Source organism: Manis pentadactyla, chromosome 4 (genome assembly GCF_030020395.1).
Source record: "Manis pentadactyla isolate mManPen7 chromosome 4, mManPen7.hap1, whole genome shotgun sequence".
NCBI classification, from domain to species: Eukaryota; Metazoa; Chordata; class Mammalia; order Pholidota; family Manidae; genus Manis; species Manis pentadactyla.
In genome coordinates this window covers 55016310-55042857 of record NC_080022.1, presented here as the reverse complement: position 1 = coordinate 55042857, position 26548 = coordinate 55016310, and the positions used below count along the sequence as shown (strand labels likewise).

The window sequence follows — 26548 nt, the reverse complement described above, 5'->3', positions numbered from 1 at the left end:
ATATCTGATAGAGTAATATGTCACCAACTGTGTTTTCTTGGGAAGGGCTGCTCTTTATTATGAAAGTATGCCCTTCCTACTTTTTTTCTTTTATTTTAAAAAGTTCATAAAAAAAAAAGTCAGAATGATACTAGATAGCTTGCATATACAACCCTCACTTGCCTAAATTTAAAGTTGGTAACACTATGTAGATTCTAAAGTTAGGGGGGAAATGTTGCTGGCAGGTAAAATTGAAAAGAGGGTGAGCCATTAGAGATCCTGTAGGCAGGCATTCAAAATGAGATCTCTTGTATCTACAGCTATTGATGGAATTGGATTGTAACCTGCAAGGTCTCTTCAAGTTCAAAATGTCTATAACTTTTTGATTGTAAATAAGGAATCACCAGAGTTTAATCTGAAATGTGGTTAGAACCTTCTGGGAAGTCTCTGAATGACCCTGAGACTTATCATGCTGTTAGTCATACTCTGGGAGAACTGTTAGCTGCCTTCCAAAACTAGTCTTTTGCTTGTGAGACACTATGTGAATGAAGCGCTAATTACTTCCAGCTCCCCGCTCTCTCCCTAAAGAGTCTAGAAAGGTGTTTCTCTTGGTGGAAGAGAGAAGTCCAGGTTTATTCACTGTCACAGCCCCCATCTAAATCTGGCTCAGAAATGTCCTTGGTTCTCCGTGACCAGCAACAAAACGGTCACCTTCCCTGAGCACTGGTACCTCAGCTATGGATTCATGTTTTCTACCTGCTCATAGAGATTCTCCTTTGCAGTCTGAAGAACATAGGTGAATAGATTCCCAAAGTTTTAAATACGGTCAGCCTGAGTACAACATACACAGTGTGGCATGGGATAGAGGCAGGTTTCTCAGTCTCTCAGAGTCTCAGTTTCATCATCTCTAGAGTAGAGATAATAATGGTACCTACTGGACAGGATTGTTGTGAAGATTAAAAAAGAAAACATGTAAATGCAGCTGGCCCCAGAGTAAGCACTCATTAAATGTTTCCTTTCATTCCTAGTAGAGTTATGTGGGTGTTCCTCCTATCTTTCTTATTTAATTGCAACCTCTCTAAGAGCATTCAGCCTCTTTGAGAATATCTGCTTTTAGCTCATCTGTGACTTTTCCACTGTTTTATTTATCTTTTATTCCTATAGCATGGCATGCTGCATGGTATATAGAAGAGATTCAGCAAATATTTGCTAAATGAATGAATAAACAAATTTTGGCCCATCGAATGGTTGAGATAGGGTAGGGGTGCTTCTATTAAAATTTGCTGGCAGAAATGCCCTGGAGTATATTTTCTTACTGGTAGCTTTATAATGCCCCCTGCCCCCTTCACAAGAGGACAAGCTTTTTTAGCTTCCTTTTCAATAGTGGAAGGGAGCCCAGTGAAATTTTCCAAGCTAAGACTTCAGGGAGCTACAGATATTTTTATAATATAGGATGTTAAAAACAATTGCATGTATGCCCAGAAACCTTTTAAGACATAACTTTCAGCAGCCAACTTTATTTGGTTTCAGAAATTTAATAAACAAGTAACACAATCCAGTTGCTGTTCTTCCGTAAGTAAAAATTAGAGATCTACACTTAATAGCAGCAAAACAGAAATATCCATTGTCCTTGTCTTTAATAGTGTGGTGGGGTATGCTATGTCTCAGCAATGAGCCAGGCCACAAGTGGGCATTGTGTTAAGGTTCCAGAGAAGGGACACAGACATATGGCTGGATGACTCTTATTAAATGTAACCAAGCAAAGGCCACTGAGAGAGGATGGATGTCACCAACTATCATTTTTGCTCTCTATGGTAGCTTCATGCAACCTGCACATGCTGCAGAAAATTCGAGTGTGATTTGAAAGAAGTGTTAAGGTTCTCATCTCATAAATGATTCAGCAGTTCAGGAAATGCAGCCAGATTAAATTTTAAAAAATCAGTAACAGATAACAGATGTAAAGTGAACACTGCCTGAGGTTTCTAATACCCTTGGAGACCCCAGCTACATATGCCTCATGCTATAGAGCATTAATGCCCTTAAGATGCTCATCTATGTCCCCTCTGCTTGTGTTTATGTTTTTCCTCCCTCCTCTTGGCAGGTTAGAGGGGAGAACTTGCTGCTGCTGCTGGCAGGCTTAAAGATGAGGTAAGAGTAAGACTAGAAGCCAGACGAGCTGGTACTTACTGCTCGCTTGGAAGTGAAGAGTTTCTCGACATCGCCTTTGGTGACAAGTCATAGTCACTGTCTGACCTGTAGAGAAAGGACTCTCTGCGCTGGCTGTGCCCAGGAAAGGTGGCATGAAGCACCAACCCAGAGGAAGAGCTGGCCTGGGGGTCCAGTGGGCTCCGACCAGGGGAAGGGCCATTTTCCACATCAAAGCTTAAAGAGAAAGCAGAAAACTCTAGTCAGGGGAGAACCACCACAGAGGAAGGCATCTAACAGGCATACATTGGAACCAATGTGTCCCAGGCACTTTCCATTAAACTTCACACTTTATGAACTGTTTTAATCCCCCAAACTCAAATGGCTCTGAGTTGCAGTCATTATTCTCAATTTGCATAAAGGAAAATACCCCACGATACAGTTCAGTCATTAGCAAATAGTGGATCCAGGATTTGAACCCTGGAGCAAAGCCCCATGGCCTTTCAGCAGTAGGAACAAAACTGACAGATTCAGAATAAGCGTCAACCATACAAGATTTGGTGATAGTGAGCCACTCCAGAGACAGCAGCTAACACAGCTCTAGGTGTCAGACACGGAACTATCACTTGAATGAGCCTTCCTAGCTGGGAGACTTCTTCCTGACACAAATAAGTTTCAGTCTCATTAAACATGCAATATGCATATTTCTGAATGTTTCAGGAACAAACTGCTATCCTGAAAATATCCATTGGCTGATTAGATGGAAAGCCCAGTCTGAGATTTAATATTCATATGCAAGTTTATCCACAGAAAATGACTTAATTAATCTGATAACATCAAAGTACCCTGGAGGGCTGTGGAGCTTGATTGATTGATTGATTGAAGGTATAAGTGATACACACTCTTATTAAGGTTTCACATGAAAAACATTGTGGTTACTATATTCACCCATATTATCAAGTCCCCCCCATACCCCACTGGAGTCACTGTTCATCAGCATAGTAAGATGCGAGAGTCACTACTTGCCTTCTCTGTGCTACACTGTCTTCCCCGTGATCCCAACACATACCATGTGTACCAATTATAATACCCCTCCATCCCCTTCTTCCTCCCTCCCCACCCACCCTTCCTCTCTCCTCCCCTTTGGTAACCACTAGTCCCTTCTTGGAGTCTGTGAGTCTGCTGCTGTTTTGTTCCTTCAGTTTTGCTTCATTGTTATACTCTACAAATGAGGGAAATCATTTGGCACTTGTCTTTCTCTGCCTGGCTTATTTCACTGAGCCTAATATCCTCCAGCTCCATCCATGTTGTTGCAAATGGTAGGATTTGTTTCTGTCTTATGGCTGAATAGTATGCCATTGTGTATATGTACCACCTCTTCTTTATCCATTCATCTACTGGTGGACACTTAGGTTGCTTCCATATCTTAGCTATTGTAGATAGTGCTGCAATAAACATAGGAGTGCGTATGTCTTTTTGAATCTTAGATCTTGTTTTCTTTGGGTAAATTTCTAGGAGTGGAATTCCTGGGTCAAATGGTATTTCTGTTTTTAGTTTTTTGACGTACCTCCATACTGCTTTCCACAATGGTTGGACTAATTTACATTCCCACCAGCAGTGTAGGAGGGTTCCCCTTTCTCCACATCCTTGCCAGCATTTGTTGTTTCTAGACATTTCAATTTGGCCATCCTAACTGATGTGAGGTGATATCTCTTTGTGGTTTTAATTTGCATTTCCCTGATAATTAGCAATATGGAGCATCTTATCATGTGCCTGTTGGTCATCTGAATTTCTTTTTTAGGAGAAGTATCTGTTCATATCCTCCTCCCACTTCTTAATTGGGTTATTTGCTCTCTGGATGTTGAGGCGTATAAGTTCTTTATATATTTTGAATGTTAACCCCTTGTCGGATATGTCATTTATGAATATATTCTCCCATACTGTAGGGTACCTTTTTGTTCTACTGATGGTGTCCTTTGCTGTACAGAAGCTTTTTAGTGTGATGTAGTCCCATTTGTTCATTTTTGCTTTTGTTTCCCTTGTCTAAGGAGATGTGTTCAGGAAAAAGTTGCTCATGCTTATATTTTTGAGACATTTGCCTATATTTTCTCCTAAGAGTTTTATGGTTTCATGGCTTACATTCAGGTCTTTGATCCATTTAAAGTTTACTTGGTGTGTATGGAGTTAGATAATAATGCAGTTTCATTCTGTTGCATGTAGCTGTTCAGTTTTGCCAACACCAGTTGTTGAAGAGACTGTTATTTCCCCATTGTATGTCAATGGCTCCTTTATCATAAATTAACTGACCATATGTGCTTGGGTTTATATCTGGCCTCTCTATTCTGTTCCATTGATGTATGGGTCTGTTCTTGGGCCAGTACCAAATTGTCTTGCTTAGTATGGCTTTGTAGTAGAGTTTGAAGTCAGGGAGTGCAATCCCCCCAGCTTATTCTTTATTCTCAGAATTGCTTTGGTTATTTGGGATCTTTTGTAGTTCCATATGAATTTTAGAAGTATTTGCTCTAGTTCATTGAAGAATGCTGTTGGTATTTTGACAGGGACTGCACTGAATCTGTAGATTGTTTTAGGCAGGATAACCACTTTGGCAATATTAATTCTTCCTACCCATGAGCATTAGAATAGATGGACCTAACAGATATCTATGGAACACCATTTATTGGTCTCTTAATTTCTCTCATGAGTGTCTTGTAGTTTTCAGGGTATAGGTCTTTTACCTCCTTGGTGAAGCTTATTCCTAGGTATTTTATTCTTCTTGATGCAATTGTGAATGGAATTGTTGTCCTGGTTTCTCTTTCTGCTAGTTCCTCATTAGTATATAGGAATGCAACAGATTTCCGTGTATTGATTTTGTATCCTGCAACTTTGCTGAATTCAGTTATTAGTTATAGAAGTTTTGGGGTGGATTCTTTAGGGTTTTTTTATATACAATATCATGTCATCTGCAAATAGTGACAGTTTGACTTCTTCCTTACCAATCTGGATGCCTTGTATTTCTTTGTGTTGTCTGATTGCTGTGACTAGGACCTCCAGTACTATGTTGAATGGCAGTGGGGAGAGTGGGCATCCCTGTCTTGTTCCCTATCTTAGAGGAAAAGCTTTCAGCTTCTCGCTGTTAAGTATGATGTTGGCTGTGGGTTTGTCATATATGGCCTTTATTATCGTGAGGTACTTGCTCTCTATACCCATTATGTTGAGAGTTTTTATCATGAATGGATGTTGAATTTTATCAAATGCTTTTTTAGCATCTATGCAGATGATCACGTGCTTTTTGTCCTTTCTGTTGATGTGGTGGATGATGTTGATGGATTTTTGAATGTTGTATCATCCTTGCATCCCTGGAATAAATCCTACTTAATCACAATGGATGATCTTTCTGATGCATTTTTGAATTCGATTTGCTAATATTTTGTTTAATACTTTTGCATCTATGTTCATCAGGGTTATTGGTCTGTAACTTTCTTTTTTTGTGGTGTCTTTTGCCTGGTTTTGGTATTAGAGTGATGCTGGCCTCATAGAATGAGTTTGGAAGTATTCCCTCTTCTTCTACATTTTGGAAAACTTTAAGGAGGATGGGTATTAGGTCTTCACTAAATGTTTGATAAAATTCAGTGGTGAAGCCATCTGGTATAGGTGTTTTGTTCTTAGGTAGTTTTTGATTACCAGTTCAATTTCGTTGCTGGTAATTGGTCTGTTCAGATTTTCTGTTTCTTTCTGGGTCAGCCTTGGAAGGTTGTATTTTTCTAGAAAGTTGTCCATTTCTTCTAGGTTACCCAGTTTGTTAGCATATAATTTTTCACAGTGTTCTCTAATAATTATTTGTATTTCTGTGGTGTCCATCATGATTTTTCCTTTATCATTTCTGATTCTGTTTATGAGAGTAGACTCTCTTTTATTCGTAATAAGTCTGGCTAGGGGTTTATCTATTTTGTTTATTTTCTCAAAGAACCAGCTCCTGCTTCTATTGATTCTTTCTATTTTTTTATTCTTCTTGATTTTATTTATTTCTGCTCTAATCTTTATTATGTCCCTCCTTCTACTGACTTTGGGACTCATTTGTTCTTCTTTTCCTAGTTTCATCAATTGTGAGGGAAGCCTGTATTACAATATACGTCCCTCTTAGCATGGTCTTTGCTGTGTCCCACAGATTTTGTGGTGTTGAGTTATTGTCATTTGTCTCCATATATTACTTGATCTCTGTTTTTCTTTGGTCATTGATCCATTGGTTATTTAGCAGCATGTTGTTATGCCTCCATGTGTTTGCAGGCTTTTTTGGTTTCTATGCATAATTTATTTCTAGTTTCATACCTTTGTGGTCTGAGAAGCTAGTTGGTACAATTTCAATCCTTTTTGAATTCACTGAGGCTCTTTTTGTGGCCTAGTATATGATCTATACTTGAAAATGTTCCATGTGCACTTGAGAAGAATGTGTATTTTGCTGCTTTTGGGTAGAGTGTTCTGTAGATGTCTGTTAGGTCCATCTGTTCTCATGTGCTGTTCAGTGCCTCTGCGTCCTTACTTATTTTTTGTCTGGTGGATCTCTCCTGTGGAGTGAGTGGTGTGTTGAAGTGTCCTAGAATGAATGCATTGCATTCTATTTCCCCTTGTAATTCTGTTAGTATTTGTTTCACACATGTAGGTGCTTCTGTGTTGGGTGCACAGATATTTATAATGGTTATATCCTCTTGTTGGACTGACCCCTTTATCATTATGTAATGTCCTTCTTTATCTCTTGTTACTTTCTTTTTTTTGAAGTCTATTTTTTTCTGATACAAGTACTGCAACAACTCCTGCTTTCTTTTTTCTCCCTATTAGTTGCATGGAATATCTTTTCTATCCCTTCACTTTTAGTCCGTGTATGTCTTTGGGTTTGAAGTGAGTCTATTGTAGGCAGCATGTAGTCGGGTCTTGTTTCTTTATCTATTCAGTGACTATGTCTTTTGATTGGTGCATTCAGACCATTTACATTTAGGGTGATTGTGGGTAATATTGTAAGATTTCCAGAGTATCTCTCCTGGCTTTAGTGCATTTTCATATCCTCAGGGGTGGGAGAGAAGTTCATCTCCATGTCAATGGGTAATTACCTGGGCCACCGAGGGTGTGTCTGAACCGAGAGTTTAAAGGGAGGGGCTCCCTTGCTTGTTTGCTTACTTCCTCAGGAGCAGAGGAGAGAGACAGCCCTAGACTGCAGTTTTTAAGCAATAAATGGGTTTTAAACTTTATTTTTCCCTTTGACTGATTTTGGTTATTAGAGGTATTTTGCCCTGGGATTTCCTCTCCCTGGACTTACATTTGGCGGCAGTCGGCATGGTGCTTCTGAACCAGAAATCTGTCATAATGGGTGTGACCTTTGGGAGGGATGCTTCTGTGGATGGTGGGAAGGCCTCAGTGGATGCAGTGGAAGAGGGTGCCGTTTCACCTGTTATTATCCCCCCACCTGTGGCGCTTCCAACTTGGGAACCCATAGTGGGGAACTGGTCTTGGGTAAAGTACCTCATAGAGGGGTGGGGCCTTCTCCAGAACTGGGGAAGGGTGGGCACACTGGAAGTTGCAGAATTAGCCCTCTGTGAGTTGGAAGACTGCTTGGAGACCTTAGGTGCTGTGTAGCAGCTGGCATTGTAGTGTCTCTTTTCAGCAAGATAGTGGAAAATGTTAGGATTTCCCACTGTCTTGCTGTGGAAAGGGAGGATTATTGAGGGACTTAGGTGGGAGAGAGACACACTTCAGCATTGCTTGGAGGAGCTGGGTGATAACCTATGGGATGCTATTAAAGAAGAGAGACAGTTACTGAAAAGGCAGGTCATGCTCCTAGAAGATTCCTTAGCAGCTGCCGAGTGGGGAGACGGCAGGAAAAGCCGCATTGCAGGAGGCCGTGTGGGAGGGGAAGGAAAGAGTAGTGCCTTCAGCCCTGGAAATGGTGGAGGAGGAGCTGCTGCTGTTGGAGAAGCCTGAGGGAGAAGAGAAGGTGGTGGGGTCATTGGCAGATATGCTACCCAGGCCACCACAGGAGGTACCATCTTCTCCTGTTTTAAAGGCCCACCCACCTGTAATTAAGAAAATAAAAATGAAACAACTGTGGGCTCCTCAGGGGGAGGCGCAGCCCCCTCCCCAGGTTGTGGAGCACTCCATGCTCTGTCCCTATACCCAGGATGAGCTAGTGGACATGAGCATCCAGTATATGCAGGAGCCATTGGAATCTCTGCCTACATGGCTTTTACGTCTCTGGGATATGGGGGTGGAAAACATTGTTGTATCAGGTACTGAGATGAGTAGAATGGCTTCCCTGATGACTCACTCTTCCCTCTGGCAGCAGTTGCAAAATGCCTGTCATGCCTCAGGAAATCAGACACTCCTGGAAAGGCTGACAGCTGCCATTAGGATAGTTTGGCCTAATCAGGGTGATTTACCATGTTTTCCCAGTAGTTGGAAAATGTATGCAGAGCTCCAACAGGTACTGGCTATCAAAAACATAATTTATAATATGGACTCCCAGAGCTCTGATGAGGTGTTCACTACAGGAATGAGAAACCTGGTGCTGCATACAGCTTCCATACCTCTCTTTGGGTCCCTAGTGAATACTCTTGCCCTCCAACTAGGGCAACCCATATGTGAGGCTACTCGTACTTTAGCAGATCTGGGGGAGGTTGAAACAAAAAGGGCACAGAGGGAAGTACAGGCCATGACTGAAAGGAGAGGTGCAAAAGGCCCATGAAGGTCTTGAGGACCCAGATGTGGGGTGATTTGATAAAGGCTGGGGTAGTGAAAGAAAAACTCGATGGGCAACCCAAAACAATATTGTTAGAACTGTGGCACCAATTAAAGCCAGAGCAGCAGTTCCAGCTACAGAGGTCCAGGACATGGAAACCAGAGTAAGTCCTCATGCCTGGCCTATGTCCCTGCAAGACTTTGTAGGAGACAGTACTCAGGATTCACCTGAGCCCTCACCCCCACAGGAGGATGACTGGGCATTGTGGTTCGACTGAGGGGAGGGTCAAATTTCCCACCTTGAGAGACATGGTGGGGACCAGAGGCCACATGTAGAATTAGCAATTCATTGGTCCCCTGTGAATGTACAACATGTTCTGGCACTGGTGGACACAGGAGCTGAGTGTTCTTTGATTCATGGCAACCCTGAGCATTTTCCTGGGACCCCTGCTGTGATAGATGGCTATGGGGATAAGGCAATTAGAGTGAAGAAAGCCCAAATGTCATTGGGGATAGGGTGTTTACCCTCAAAGGAGTATGCCAGATACATTTTTCCCATCCCTTAATATATTTTGGGGGTAGATATCCTGCAGGGCCTCCTAGTTACAGACCACTGCGGGTGAGTTCAGACTGAGGGTACATGTGATAAAGGCAGTTCTGAGGGGACATGCTAAGCACCCATCTGTAGCTCTGCCTGTACCTCAGTGGGTGACAAATATTAAGCAGTATAAATTGCCTGGGAGACACAAGGAAATTGGAGAAACTCTACAGGAGTTGGAGAGGGTGGGCATCATAAAGCCCACTCATAGCCCTTTAATTCCCCAGTATGGCCAGTGAGAAAGCCAGACAGCTCCTGGCTTATGACTGTAGACTACAGGGAATTGAATAAAGTCACACCCCCTTTGCATGCTGCTGTCCCCTCTATAGCAGACATTCTGGACACCCTCAGCCATGAACTGGGAACGTATCATTATGAAGTAGACCTTGCTAATGCTTTCTTCTCTATTGACATAGCACAGGAAAGCCAGGAACAGTTTGTCTTCACACGGGAAAGTCTTCAGTGGATACTCACTGTCCTTCCACAGGGATATCTCCACAGTCCCACCATCTGTCATGGACTTGTAGTCCAGGACTTGGCCACATGGAAGAAACTGCAAACAGTGTAGTTGTATCACTACATTGATGATATTATGCTCACATCTGATTCTCTCTCAGATTTAAAAGGGGCAGTTCCTAGACTGTTGCAACATCTACAGGAAAAAGGATGGGTTGTGAACAGCACCAAGGTTCAGGGACCTGGTTTGTCTGTGAAATTCTTCAGGATTGTCTGGTCGGGTAAAACTAAAGTTGTTTCTGGAGCAGTTATAGATAAAGTCTAGGCTTTCCCTACCCCTACCACTGTGGCAGTATTATAAGACTTGTTGCATCTTTTGGGCTACTCTGGAGAGTGTTTATCCTGCACTTGGCATAAATTTTGAAGCCTTTATACCAGTTGGTATGAAAGGGCATCAGGTGGGACTGGGATGAGACATGTACAGCTGCTTTTACTGCTGCTAAGTGAGCAGTCAGAATGTACAGGCCTTGAGTGTAATGGACTCATCAAGGCCCTATGAACTAGACGTTCATGTAACCGAAGATGGTTATGGATGGGGGTCTTTGGCAGTGGCTTGAACAGACACGCCAACCTGTTGGATTCTGGTCACAACTATGGAAAAGAGCAGAGGTCCAGTACACCTTGATAGAGAAGCAACTGGTTGTTCTGTACCATGCCTTGCTGGCTATGGAACCCATTCCTGGAACAGCTCTGACCAAGGTAATAACCACCTATCCCATCACAGGATAGGTGTGAGACTGGACCCAAAGGCCACAGAGTGGCATGGAACAGATACCTACACTGGCCAAATGGCGTGCATATTTACAGCAGTGTAGCACCCTCTCTACTAGCTCCTTAGGTGGAGAACTCCAATGCTTATTTGGGCCAGTGACCTATACCAGTGGAAAGCAGGAAGAATTTGCTTTTCAGCCCTTGGTAGCCAAGACTCCTCATCAGGAGAGAAAAGCCCCTATACCTGAAGATGCTTGGTACACAGACCACCCCAGTCATGGGCAGCCCCCGAAGTGGAGGGCTGTGGCTTTCCATCCTAAGACTGAGACAATATGGATGGAAGATGGAGAGGGGAAGAACAATCAATGGGCTGAGTTGTGGGCAGTATGGCTTGTGATCACCCAGGAGTCTTCCCCCATAGTTGTCTACACTGACCTCTGGGCCATCTATCCGGGCTTGACCCTCTGGCTGCCAACATGGTATCATGCCAACTGGATGGTTGGTCACCAGTCCCTTTGGGGGCAAGAGTTGTGGCAAGATCTATGGGCCTCTGGTCAGACCTAGACTCTTATTGTATATCATGTGACTGTCCGTTTGCTTTTGGCATCCCCAGGGAATGATGAAGCACACACATTGGCCCAGGTACGCTGGCTAGAAGGAAAGCCTGCCTCTGATATGGCCCAATGGCTGCTCCAGTGTTTGTTGCATGTGGGGCAAAAAACAATGTGGGCTGTAGCCCATCAGTGGGGCTTGCCATTGAAGAAGTCAGCAGAGCCAGGAAGGAGTGCCATATGTGCTCTAAGAGGGACTTACACTGAGTTCTATATCAACACAGGACAATAGTAAGGGGGCCAGTTCCCCTTGTCAGGTGGCAAATAGACTATATTGGGCCTATGCTCATATCAGAAGGGTATTAGTATGCCACGACTTGTGTGAACATGGCTACTGGACTATTGGTTGCTTTTTCTGCACACTGTGCAGATCAGCAAACCACCAAGAGAGGCCTGGAGCGTCTCTTTGCAGCCTATGGCCGGCCGCAGGTGATTGAGAGTGATCAAAGCACCCACTTTGGTGACCATGTGTTATAAAAATGGGTGCGGCAATTAGGAATAAAGTGGAAATTTCATGTACCATATAATCCTACTGGGGCAGGCATGATAGAGAGGTACAACAGTTTGTTGAAATCTGGCTTGAAATCGGACACCAATAGTCTATGGGGGTTGGTCAGTTTGCCTATGGATGGTGCTGCAGTGTTTGAATGAGAAGCCACGTAAAGGTACTTTGAGTCCTGTGGATATGCTCACACACCTTGCTGTCTCTCCTATACAATTGTACAACCAAACCAAAGAAGGGCTATTGAAGCCAGGATGTGACCAGCAGATCAACATCCTACTGCCAGCCCCTACTGCATTAAGCCCTGGAGACACTGTTGAATGGACCTGGCCCTGACATTTTGACACATAGACCAGCAATAGCTGGCCCTTCTGGCACCTTGGAGGAAAGGCCTGGAAGCTTGCCTTGTGTGTATTCCTGGAGTAACAGCTGAATGGCCCCCAAAGGTCACAGTAGTGTACCCAAAACATCCAGGAGGTAAGAGCATCTTGTGGGGAAGTTTTGTTTTAACGTTATGGCCAGTGCATGTACCTCCCGTAGCCCTATATATCAACCCATCTTTAATTCCCACAGGGAGTGAGGGTGAAAGTCTGGTATACTAGACCAGGAGGAGATCCCATTCCTGCCACTGTTTTATCACAAGACTACTCTCTTGCATGTATCCTACCTGATGGATAAGATTTGTCTATGCCAGTGTCATTAAAACATGTATCTTATCGCCCTCAAGGTTATTTTCTCCTACAATCTTTGTAGCCTGAATGTGTGCCCTGGCTGCAGCTGCTGCATGATGACTGCTCTGAACCCTCAGCTACTGCCTGCCTATGGAATGGATGAGCTATGGACTTAATTTGCATAAGACTTTGAATATAGCTGAATCCTCCAGCTTGAGGATTGTCATAATTTTATTGCTGTTGCTACTGTTATATCATTAGTCTGCTCACAATGCTCCAGTTTTCTCACCCAGGGACCATTGCAGAAGAAGGGGAACAAGTAGATTGTAAGGCAATATTTCTGGAGGGGTGGCCTGTGGGTAAAACTGTAACATTTCCAGAGTATCTTGTCTGGCTTTAGTATATTTGCATATCCTCAGGGGTGGAGAGAAGTTCATCTCCATGTCAATGGGTAATTACCTGGGCAACTGAGGGCATGTCTGAACCTGAGAGTTTAAAGGGAGGGTCTGGATTGCTTGCTTGCTTCTTCAGGAGCAGAGGAGGGAGACAGCCCTGGACTGAAGTTTGTAAGCAATTAACAGGTTTTAAACTTTATTTATCCCTTTGATTGATTTCTATTTTTAGAGGTAATTTGCCCTGGGATTTCCTCTCCCCAGACTTATATGGATCATCAATAGATATGTACTTATTGCCATTGCAGGCTTTAGATTCATGGTTACCAGAGATTCAAGGGAAACTTCTTTACTATGTAACAGTCTAAAAACTCACTTAGTATGCTATTACAAACACAATCTAAAGGTTCTTTTTTTCTCTCCTTTTTCTTCTTCCTTTATTCTTTATATATTAGGTGTTATATTCTATACTCTTTGTCTATCCCTTGACTGACTTTGGAGGTAGTTGATTTAATTTTGCATTTGCTTTGTAATTAATTGGTCTACTTCCTTTACTGTGTTTTTATTTTTTCTGGTGATAGCTATTTAGCCTTAGGAACACTTACATCTAACATCTAGAGCAGTCCTTCCAAAATATACTGTAGAGATGGTTTGTGGGAGGTAAATTTTCTCAGCTTTTGCTTATTTGGAAATTGCTTAATCCCTCCTTAAAATTTAAATGATAATCTTGCTGGGTAGAGTATAGAGTATTCTTGGTTTGAGGCCCTTCTGTTACATTGCATCAAATATATCATGCCACTCCCTTCTGGCCTGTAAGGTTTCTGCTGATAAGTCTGATGATAGCCTGATGGATTTTCTTTTGTATGTGATTTTTTTTCTCTTTCTGGCTGCTTTTAATAGTCTGTCCTTATTCTTGATCTTTGCCATTTTAATTATTATATGTCTTGGTGTTGTCTTCCTTGGGTCCCTTGTGTTGGGAGTTCTGTGCACCTCCATGGCCTGAGAGACTATCTCCTTCCCAAGATTGGGGAAGTTTTCAGCAATTACCTCCTCAAAGACACTTTCTATCCCTTTTCCTCTCTCTTCTTCTTCTGGTACCCCTATAATGAAAATATTGTTCCTTTTGGATTGGTCACACAGTTCTCTCAACATTCTTTCATTCTTAGAGATACTTTCTTCTTTCTGTGCCTCAGCTTCTTTGTAATCTTGTTCTATAATTTTTATTTCATTTACCATTTCCTCTACATCTAATATGCTTTTAAATTCCTCCATTGTATGTTTCATTTTGGATACTATATTTTTCAAAGTTTCTATCTCTTTCTTGAAATCCTCTCTGAGGTCTTGAATATTTTTCTGTAGCTCTGTGTGTATGTTTATGATTCTTATTTTGAAATCTCTTTCAGGAAGATTGGTGATTTCAGTCTCACTGGATCCTCTTTCTGGTGTTTTTGGGATTTTGGTTTGAACCAGGTTCCTTTGGCTTTTCATATTTGTAGGTGGCACCCTCTAGTGCCCAGAAGCTCTACTCTCTGGCGCTGCTCATCCCCTGGAGTGATGGTGGGGGTCACAGGTGAGTGGTGCTGGTGCCTTCCAGGAGGAAAGATCTGTTTCTTGCTTCCTAGCTGCAGTGCTGGCCTCCACTGCCAGAGCCAAAGGGACAAGCGCACACTTGTAGCTGCTACAGGCAGTGCCACCCTCTGGCTGGCCTGGTGCAATGGTGGAGTCAGCTGGTTTGTGAGCTGGTGCTGGCTGAGAGGAAAAAGGGCAGGCCTTGATAGCTATGTTGCCAGCCTGGGGATGGAGCACCTGAAGATCATGGCAGTTCCCAACCTGCTGGGTTGAGTGCACTGGGACATTTTTTCCACCTGTCCTTTCTCCTGAGCAGCAAGCTCTGTGCAGCCCTTGCTCCTTTAGCAGCCCCCTCACTGTTAGGAAATCTCTCAGAGTGCCACCTGTCTTTTGTCCCAGAGCAGCCAGTTATGGGTACCTGTTCTCCACAAGTGGCTGGAATCTCAGTCTCGCCAAGTATTCTTCCTGTCTTAGATTTGCAACTGCACTAATCTCTAGAGCACTACATAATGTAGGTTCATGATCCCAGAGAAGATCTCCAGGGCTGGGTGTTCAGCAGTCCTAGGCCTCCACCCCTTCCCCGCTCCATTTCTTTTCCTCTCACCAGTGAGCTGGGGTGGGGGAAGGGCTTGGGTCCCACCAGATCATGGCTTTGATACTTTATCCTTTTCCATGAGGTCTGCACTTTTCCCCAGGTGTAGGCAGTCTGCTGCAGCCTTCTTTCCTCTTGCTCTTTCAGGATTAGCTGTATTTGGTATATTTTCATATTATTTGTGGTTTTGGGAGGAAGTTTCTGTCTCACCTCTCACACCGCCATCTTTAAACCAATCTTCGGCTGTGGAGTTTTATCTCTGGAGGAGGTGGCCCTGGCTTCAGCAGAGGGGAGGATTTAAGATTTCTGATGAATCTCTTCTACTTTAGGAGGATACCCTCAAACCCAGAATTATTTGAACAAACTCTGATTAATGAACACACAGGTAGGAGTAATAATGGTTTTGTGTTTTGCTTTCTCCCTCCCTATCCTGGTATCACCTTAGACCCTACATCCTTCCCACATTTTCCAACACCCACTACACATTTTCCCATGCATGTAATATCTGTTAGCCTCAGATTGGCAGCAACCCTCTTGCCCAGCATTTCTTAAGCCACAAGCTCAGCAGACACATGTTGAAGAAGGCATGGAGCTGAGGATGTTCTCTTCTCCAAGTTAGACAACAGAATGGGCTTCCTTTATATGCACTGAGTTTTCATAATGTATTTCTGTATTTGTGGTTCTTATAACTTGATTTCTTAGAGTGGATTTTGCTTGTAATTCTTTAGTTTACAAATTGCTCTCTGATGTATTATTCCATTTACTCCTCATAACCACCCTGTGAAGTATATAGTATGATCCTGCTCTGCATTTGCAGAAAATGAGGCTTAGAGAGATTTTAAATTCCTTGCTCAGCATTATAGGCTAGTAGCTTATAGAGCAAGAACTGGAAAACCTTTTCTGGCTTCTAGAAACCCTTCTCATTTCTCTACAACTTCAGACTTTTCTAATCGCAGAGTTCCAGACAGGCTTGCTGGGTAACTGAGCACAATTTCCCTTCCATCTCTGTTTTGTATATAGAGAATCAGTCAATTATGAGCAACTTTGGCTGTTATCTTGACTGAAGACACGGAAGGCAGCAAATTGCCCTGATACTGAGGGTTTTCTTGAAACAGGGAAAGAAGAAATGACAGAATGCAGGATTCCACAGGATTCTTCTCAGAATCCCTGGAGATCACTCCGAGAAGATGCTTTTAGCCAACCCACAAACTCCAGGTCTTTGATAAGAAGCAGCAGGTGAGGATCTCTGGTTAAAAGGCCAAGGAAGAGGCATAAAAATCCAATATGTATGTGGGCTTTCAAGGCACTATAAATGGATTTTCACAGCAGGCTAATGGTCTGGGACGGGGCTGCCTTTCAAAGGCTGCAGTGAGTGAGTGAGTGGTGGGCAAACACACCCAACAGCCTGTTACCCAGCCTGCGCAGAGCTAGAGCTATGTTGTGAACCAAGTATGTTGCAGCAAGTAAAAACATAATTGAAGATGACTTTCAGACTTTCCTCGGGTGCCATCTATACAGTGGTTGAGCAAAATAAGGAGCCCCTTTGTGGGTAAGGGCTCCTTTGAGCCACCCTGATCCTGTAGGACCAGTTGTCCTGATATTGCCTCTTTACTCTTCTTAAGGACAACGAGGGTAAGTTCTTGAAGGTAAAGATGGGACTATATAAAGCTAAAAGGGGGCATAAGCTTTCAAATTTCATTTATATTCATGTAATTATTCATTTGGTCTGTATCTGTACATTTAGCCTTTGTGGGTATTAAAACACTGAAATACTTCGGTAACATCTGGGAACCAGCCAATGCCCTGGGCCCTCCAGAATCTGCTGGACTTTCTGGTGATCTGGTATCAAAGGGTGTCTGGAATGGCAGGGAGTCTCTAGCTTCTGTGTTATAGCCTGCGTCATTTAATTGGTCAGTACCCGTGCTGTACCAGTCACTGAATATTGTGAATATCAACAAGGTGCGTATCTGTGCCAAAAACCTTGGGAGAGGTGCCTAGCAAACTCTCAGAATTTCACCCGTTGAGGGTTTCCGTGAGGATTCACTTTGCCCTCTCTACTGCTAGAAGCAGTCCTGGTGGGCAGAAACCAAGGCAACAAAGCTTTACCCTCAACGGGGAAGTTAAAAGCATTCTTCCCCGGCGTTAGTATCCAGGAAGTTGCGCTGTGCAGAGACCAGATCCAGACACCGAACTCTGCCCATGCTGCTCCCCTTTGTTTCTTCCCTTTCTTCTTTACCCTGCCTAAACTTACAGAAGAACTTGCTAGAATCCAGAAGAAGCCAGGGAAGAATTCTCTGGTGCAAAGAAGCAGTCTCAGTGAGACAAATGGCCTTTCATATTCCCTGGGGCACTGTTTCAAAGCAACCAACACAGATGTACAACTTCGGAACAAACATGAATCACCAGGCAGACACCAGTGTCAGTCACAGCAAAATTAGCAGGCAGACATCACAATACATCCCACAGATCCCAAGAGGGAGGAGGGGTGTGGGCAGGAGGAAGACAGGACGGACTTAACAAGCAAAATGAATATACCATACAAATGAAGTACAGTTAGGGAAAAAACAGAATCTGAAATACCAGAAATGGACACAGAAATGAGGTCATTATTTATTTAGGGTAATTTTTGCCTCTGCCTTGATTGGGGCACACTTTTGCCTTTAAGTTTCTTAATAATTAAAAGAAAATCAATATAAGAATGTTACATAAAACAGACAACAGAGCAAAAAATACAACCTCTCCTAGCAGCTTAGCATTTTTCCTTCTGGGTATTTTTCTGTAAGTTTAGATCTTGATTTTTTTCACAGACATTTTTCATGTTCTGCACAGTTTCCAGAATTATCACTTTCCATGCCCACAGAACTTAATGGTTCATCCAGAAGCGGTACCATACTTTCTTAAGCAATTCTCCTACTGTTGGCCATCATATTTATGATTTTAAATACCACGGTGATTGATATCTTTGAGCTTATTGCTACATCAGTATTTACATGAGGTCACTCAGAAGTTCCAGATAGATTGAGAGAGGATGTCACTCATGAGTTTATGAATAATTTACTGTACCCACCTGGAAGGGTTGCCCATATCCAGCTTATGTGCTGAAATAGTATTGAAAGTAGTCATTTTTCTAGAATCAGAGACACCCATCCACCCCTCTGGCCCTGTCCTGCTCTCTGATGTGCAGAATTCTGTATGTTGCCCTCCTATGTGATTCTGCCTCTTTTCCCTTCCTGGACCGATGTCTCTGGACTGAATCAATTGCTTTCTGTCTAAAACCTAATATTTTAACAACATGTCCTTGCTTTGTACCTAGAGTTTTCAGCTCCTCGAGGCAGTGGTGGTAGTGGGGGATGCTCTGAATGAGAAGTGGTGCTTCCTGGCCTTTCTCGCCACTGTCTCCAGTAAGTTACTATCTTCAAAACACCTCTCATCACCTCCTCCAGTAAGTTTTCTCTGACACTACAGGCCCAGTTTGGTCTCCTAAACTCCTTTATTATAGTACTTGTACCTCTATGCAATTCTCCATTTATTTAACGGCTCCCCGTCAGATTCTTAACTCCTAGAGGGAATTGACCCAATGTTGCTCCCTTTTGTGTCCTGGACATTCGGATCAGAGCTTTATAAATAGTAGTGTTTCAAAAAATGTCTACTGAGTCAATTAAAGAATACTGAAATTCACCATGAAATGTTTCCCCTATTCTTCCCCTTCTCCTGCTACCCTTCCTTCATACCCACTCCCTCTGGCAAGGGTTTCTGGTGCTTCCTTCAAATGAGTCTATAGACATGTGGCAATCACTTATTTGATAAGCCTTGTGAGGCAATGATCTAAAAATAAATAAAATAAAATAAACACTGCTGTGTTCTTCCTTTACAAAATAAACCTGCATAGAAAAATCACTGGCTTAGATGTTTGAGATGTGACATCTCCACACACACTCCAATGACAGGAAAAATCTTGTATCACCTTTTTGCTGTCTTCTCATCTCCTTTATTTAGTAAAAGCAGGAATATTCTCTGCCTTATACTTTCTCTCCTGGTGGTATCCATTCCCTAGGAATTCATGCAGTCAGCCCTGAACGGGTGCAGAGAAGGAGCCAGCAGATGGCAGAAGACAGCTACAACTGCCTCAGGCTACAGCCTCCAGTCAGAGCAGGTGGGGCTGCCTGCCAGTCTTGGAGGCAGAAATAAGACTGAAGCCTTATTCATAAGCCTGGGAGGAAAAATCAGGGACAAAGAATAGAACCACAAGGTGTACATGAAACCTTTTATTACACCGAAGCTCCTATTTCCAAGAACTCAAGCTAAGCCAGAATTGCCTGTGATTGTCCACAGGGTGGTTGTTTCCGGATCTCCAGTTACCTGCGCATACCCCAGTTTCTGTAACAAAGACTCATGAAACAACGTCCTTGGAATAATTCATTTCTGAATCAGAGGAGGCTTTTCTTTTTCAGCTCAATCCTCCTCTAGGTGAGTCTCTGGATTAGTCTAACAAATAGTCCCACTGTAAAGACTGCAAGTTCTATAAAAGAGATTTAAACTCACAGGCCAACAGAGGGGGTTCATCAGCTTTTGAGAGGAGTGCTCTGCTGTCTAGATTTTGCTTTTCTTTCTTAAAAATTTACTCATTTCTGTACCTTCTACATCACTGAATGCTCACAATTCTGACAGGATAATTCTCTTCCCTCCATTTCAAAAAGGAGAGAAATGGAGGCTCCAAAATGTGTGACTCATTTGAAAAATTCTAAAATGTGTCCTCTTTTAATTAAATTTTGTAACTGTGCCCAGGGACTTCTCCTCCATGCGCCTGCAGACCCTTGTTGATCCCAGAACCTACCAGGCTGCATTGTAGCCCCTGTTTACTTATCTCTTTCACTCCTCTAGACTGGGACCCTGAAGCAGGGACTAAACCTTAGTCATTTCCTATTCTCAGGGCCTGGAGCTGGCTCTCAGGACAGAAGGCATACAACAAATATATGTTGAATGAATGTGAGGCTCTCACAGTCTATACCTCTCACTTGGCAAAAAGCCTCTTCTAGGTGAATTCAAACCTCTGGCAGGTGAAGACCTTAGAGGAGTCTAAATGGAGTTGGTGGGTTCCCCTTTCCCACCCTCTGTGCAGTATCCCAGGAACTCCATCCCTGAAGTTTTGGCTTTTGAGAACTTCTGTGACTATCACAAGGTATATATATGTGTATTGTATGTGTGTGTGTGTGTGCTGTGGTGATATATTCTTTCTGTTGGAAAATATTTCCCTCAATTGTACTCACAATCTAACATCTTCCAATGCTTGGTTATCATTTCGATAAAAATAAATAACAATCTACTTATGTACTTCCAGTGGCCATCACCTCAATTGCTCTATGGCTCCTGTAGATGGGGAGGTTGCACAGGGACAGGCATTTTTACCTATGATGACAGTGACCCACCTTTATATAATTAATGGCTGCAGCGGGTGGCCAGTCCCAATTTCTACTGAAAGACTTTACTGTGCAAAATCACAGCCAGCATGCTGTAGAGCCTGTGTCCTAGCTGAAGGCAGGCAGACCACCTCTGGCCCCAGTTACTGAAGAATGTCACATTTGTGCCCTAAGAATCCAGTTCCTAAGTCTATGACTTCCCTCACATAGAATAGGAAGGGGAACTATGATGTTCAGCTCATCTGAATTCTAGAAACAGCTTCCCACTGTTTTCTTTTCTTCCTATGGGCTTTGAAAGTTATATTCTTGGCAATAATCCAAAACTGCTTTCTTCAGACAGAGGTGTAATGAGAGGTAGCAGAGTAAAACCAATGAGCTCTGGTCCTCTGGAGATCAGGCTTCCAGTTTCTGCTCTGTAGGGAAAACACTGAACTGGAATGGGGACCCCCCGTATCCTGCCCCCACAACTTAGTCTTTCCCCACTGAAATGAATGAAGAAATGAACAAGTGGATCTCAGAGGTGCCTCTGAGATTAGAGACATCTTAAAGAAATTTTGGAGATAGAAGAAAGATGGGTTTGCAAATGTGGCTTACTGTGGTTTTATATTGTTCAAGAAAATTCATTCATTCAACAAATATTTGTTAGGTGCCCACTATAACATGAGGCTCTATTCTAGGCCTGAGAATAATACAGCAATGCACGAGACACACAAGGTCCTCGTGTGGAGGGATGGACAATAAATAAATCAAATAACAATTTCAGATAGTGATAAGTGCTATGAAGAAAATAAAACGATAGTATGGTAAAACAGGTATGGAAAAGAGTGTTCCTTTCATCTGGGTGGTCAACAGGTCCACTCTCTAAGCCACAGGGGTGGCCTATTGTTCTATACAAGGGCATACCGGCCATCTTTCCCAGATGAAGTCAGTTGAATTGAGATCTGATAAGAGAGTGGTAAAATTTGCCCTTGGGTTCTTTCCAATCTCCATTTCTACACCATTTTTAACCACAGAATTGGATCAAATGATACCTGTGCTTGAATCTGGTACCATTTAAGTTAGTGATTTAATTTTCCTCATCCCAGACCCCTTTTTGAGTTGATTTAGCTGCTTCATTATCTTATATAGCTATATCTATATTGGTACCTATTTTCATCTGTTTTGACATCTATCTATGTCTGCATCCGTAGTGGTATCTCTAGTATAGCACTTGTCCAGCATAATTGTTAGTGTTACAATCTTTCCCCAAACAGCTGTGTTCCTTAGGACACAGAACATCTTCTTCATATTTTCTTTACCCCAATGCTAAGGGCCATGTCTGTCAGAGTATGGGTATTTAATAAATGTCTGATGAATAAACAAATGAAGGAATGAATGTCGGGACCAAGGAATTTTATGTGCTGCCCTTGATACCCTCCACAGACAACACAGACATACACCTTCAACTGAAGGGATGTGAGTAGCATGAGAATACCAGACTGTCTCCTGCCCTCGGCTCTGCTCAGCCCCTAAAAGCTAGCTCCATAAAGAAGAGCCAGGGGCCTGCTTCCGTATGCCACCTGAGAGAGGGCTGGAGCACCTGCTGTGGGCACCAAGCCCAAGGAGAAGGTAAATGATCCTCCTTGGCAGCAGTCACCCTCAGCCCCTGGTGGTGATGGTGGCAGAGGTGGAAATGTCACAAATGTCCCTCTTGATGTCTCTTTGATGGAAACCTTTCATTTGCAGAAGACTTTACACTGCAAATTTCTTTATTTTTGCTTTTTGAGACCCTTTCTAGGGCTGTAAACATTTCACTAAAGAAATGTACAAACTAAAAAGTAATACTAACACCCAATTTTTCTAGTAAGATCATGAGGGTCATTTTTAAAAAGATTTTTCCAAGTGTTAAGGAACATATTTTAATGTGATCCTTTAATAGCCTTACATTGTGCTGTTCCAATGTGATGTGATTTGATACATAAGGAAAAGAGGACCAAATATAAGCAATCCTATCTTATAATTATAAAATATTATTTCTAACAAGTTTACAAACTACTCTGTCCATCTATTTCTGTTTCTGGGTAAAAAATGATTTTTAGAAATTAGAATGCTATTAAGTAAGCATATGTTTCTCTTATGTTTTCTAATCATGGCTGAAATTTCACAAACTCATTCTCAAATTTTTATCTATTAAAACCTCCTAAGAAATAGAACAACTCTAAACAGTGAAGGTCATTTTCTATAGGACAGTGATGCTCAGGGAAGGTGGAGGGTCCCCAGATGAGAAGTAGGAACGTGTTTTGTATGTGGACTTTACCAAGTAGGAGGCAAGGGAGTCAAATCAAGGTTGAGAACTCTTACCTGGAATTGCTGCTGCCAGAGCTGCACTTTGTGTATACAGATTATCCTAGCAGCTAGGTATTTTTCCATCTACATTCACCATAATTTCTAAAACATTGTCATAAAAGATATTCAAGTGTTATTCAATTGGTTGGGTCTCTTAACAAGATGCAAATACTCCATTTGCAAGTTTAGAAGCTCTGCTAATACTAAAATCTATTACTTAAATATTTATTAAAAACTATGGTGCTAGCTTCCAGTAGCTGACAGGCAAGGGAAGTTCCCTTCAAAAGAAATGAGATGGATCTGGGAAAACCTGTTTCCTATTCAAGCAGTGGTGGTTTCAAGAAACTGTTGCTTTCTTCTATAAATTCTCACATGCCATCTAGAAATCACATCTAGAATTGTGCTTCCAATCTGTAGCTAAAATATTGTAGGAAAATGGTTATTTAGTTTGTTTGTATATACCCCAGTGATGGGGGCGTTTTGTTCCCAGGAGATAGTGAATTTCACTTTTGGATTGGTTTAATTGTATAAGACTTGTGTCAGAAAACTTGAATTTATTTTCATCTTTAGCCCAAACCTCCCCCGGTATCCCCACCCCTGCAATCCACTTGCTCACCAGGTCCCCCTCATTGTGGTTAATAGAGCCTCCATCTACTCGGTTGAATCATCCATAGTTTTGCCTCCTCCCTCAAGCCCCCTTCTTCTCTTTCAGTTGGCTAACAAGTCCTATCCATTCTAGATCAAAACTATGCACTTTATCTCTGTTGCTAGCACTGTTGCAGGTCATTAAAATTTTACTTGAACTAGAACTGTCGCCTTATGAAATCTCCTTGCTTCCACTGTCCCCTCATCCTCCCAACCCTTCTTCACACAACAGCAGGAGCAATCTTTTAATACAAAAATCAAATCATGTCACTTACATTAAGAATAAGATCCAAACTCCTTACCATGGATTACAAATCCCCACAGAATCTAGCCCCTGACACCTCTCTAGCCTCATCTGATCCCACAGCCCTGGCTGCTCAGTATGATTCAGCCTCTGGGGCTTCCTTTCTGTTCAAGAAACATGCCAAATCCTTTCCAATCTCAGCAATTTTGCACGTGTGTGTTTTGTTCACTGGTATATTTTCTTTGCTTCAAATAGTTCCAGGCTCACAGAAAATGCTGAATAAATAATTGTTGAATGAATGAATAAATGCTGGTCTCTCTGCCTTTTAGAGCTGTTTGTATGGCTGCCTTTTTTTCATTCTTTAAGCCACAGATTAAGTCAACTACTAAAAAATTCCTCCCCCAACTCATTCTTTAAGTAGTACTTACTATGCTTTCTTCATGGCACCTAGTATACTTTTTTTGTTATACTATTTATATGCTTATTATTTTTTAAATTGTCTTCCTCTCTCATAAAACTCTAAGCTTAATGGGGGCCATCTGCTCTATTTACCAATGCATTAACTAGTGCCTGGGCATACTGCTACTTCTGGAGCAATGTCTGCTCATTGTGTTAATAAATGAATAAATGAGTGTACGAGAGTATTAAACACTAACAATCACCCCAGTGATTCACAGCAGACCATCTTACTGCTATTTTTAAAAAATATTTCTTCATTTGGAGAAGGGCTCATTAGGAAGTTCAAATTTAAAATATCAGTTGATGTAAAACCTTGTTACAAGGTTGAAGCCTTTTTTTGCAATTATTACTCTTATTGCAGAAAATAAGACTAGTTTTCAGATCAAATTTTATAAGTCATGGACCTTTCAGAGAGAGCTTCAAGGAGGTGTTGAGGTCTGTAATTGAGGCTGCATTCCCGGTCCTAGGCTTATGAAATGCCATTACTTAATATTTATTTCAAGAACTTTGTATTTTAAAAACTAATTTATAGTTTCTTGAGAATGAATAGGCTATATATTCATTTTTGGTGGAGGTCGGGGGTGGAAGTAGTGACAGTATGGTTTGCTGTAACTCAAATGAAAATCATAAAATTGGAAATCATTGCCTCAGCCTCCAGGCCTCTGAGCACTTAATAGTGTTTACATCAGTTAACATCTGGCCTCCAAATGTTATCAGTCTTAAACACTGCACCTGCAGACAGCCTGGCATTTGGGTTTTAAATATGTTATTTTGGTATGGAAGGATTGGTGAAAGAAGGCAGATGAGAGAAACTACAGGTGGAAAAATGAGACCCCAGAGTCTTTTCTCCTTGACTTAGGCAGTAAAGCTAAGAAAAGCTACACATTTTTTTCCTGACAGGTACTGAGCGCTTAGAATGTTCCAGGCCACCTGCTGTTTGGTATATATTAGTTCATCATTGCTATGGTCACTCTGTGGTGAAGGTGTTAATTGTATGGGTATGAAAACTGAAATTCAAAGCATTTAAATAATTTGCTGAAGATTACTCAGCTCTTGATGGCAGATCTTGGATTTAAACCTCATTTATTGGATCCATTAATAAATCATTCAACTCACATCAGTAAACATCTGTTCAGTCTTTTCCTCTTGTTACCACAGATGAATCGTCATGACTGTATCTGAAGCCAAGCCTTCTGTCTGGACCATGCCCTCTCTCCCCTACTCACAGAGTGTGTTACTACAGTAATTTTACTCTCTCCTGCATCATCATTTTCCATTTTGCACATCAGCAAACAGTCAAAACAGTAAGGATTTATATCAAAATAAATCAACCCACAAACAAACAAAAAAATAAGAATTCCACCAGACATAAGAAAGTTGAAAGAATTCATCACCAGTAGACCTGAAGTACAAGAAATGTTAAAGGAAATCCTTCAGGCAGAAGGAAAAGGATACCAGATGGAAATCTGTATCTATACAAAAGAATGAAGATATTTTGGTTCTTTTTAAAAATCTCTTCAAAATGCAATTGAATGAAAAGCAAATATAATAACATTGGAAAATTAATAATACAGGAAAAATAATAACAATGTACTGCAAAGCTTATAGTGTATGTAGAGGTAAACCATATACAAACAAGGGTATAAAGTCAAAGAAGAGAGAAATGGAAGTGCAGGTGAAAAGGTTCTTATACTGTATGTGAAGTCATGTAATACTGCTTGAGGGTAGACTGAGGAGCTAAAGATTTATACTAGGAACCCTTAAGTAAAATAAAAAATGAAGGAAACAGAAGGGAAGCATAAAACAATTACCCAAAACACAGCAGAAAAAGGAAAAGGCATATAGTGAACAAATAGAAAACAAATAGGAATGTAATAGACTTAGAGCTGATCATATTAATAATCTTGAGTGTAAACAGTCTAAACACCAAAATGAAAGGGCAGACATTTCCAAGATGACCCTTTTGCTGCCTATAATGAGCCACAAGATACAAATAAGTTAAAAGAATAAGAACAGATATGCTATGATAACACTAATAAAAATAAATCTAGAATGCCACATTATATAAGAACAAGTATATTTCAGAACAAAGACTATCACCAGGAATAAAGAGGGTCATCTTGTAATGATATGAGACAATTCATAAAGAGGATGTAACAATTTATACAAAATTTATGAAAAAATTTCAAAATACATGAAACAGAAACAAAAATGGAAAAAAGAAAAATCTACAAGTATAACCTTAATAATTGATAGAATAAATAGAAAGAAACCCAGTAAGGATGGAGAAGACTTGAACAACACTATCAATTTGACCTAACTGGCATTGATAGAACACTACAGCTAACAACAGATACATATCCTTTTAAAGTGTACATGGAACATTTACCAAGATAAAGAATATTCCAGGCCATAAAACACATATGAATAAGTTTCTAAAAATCTAAGT

General features: G+C 41.6%; 1 protein-coding gene across 2 annotated transcripts in view; it reads right to left on the bottom strand.

The window, feature by feature from the left end:
- PDE4B (phosphodiesterase 4B) overlaps nt 1–26548 on the bottom strand; it is a 431325-nt gene that overhangs the window by 109638 nt on the left and 295139 nt on the right. For both annotated transcript variants that reach the window (XM_036911326.2, XM_036911327.2), the window contains one exon: nt 2167–2361. In XM_036911326.2, coding sequence (XP_036767221.2) covers nt 2167–2361 — 195 coding nt within the window. The remainder of the gene's footprint in view (nt 1–2166; nt 2362–26548) is intronic.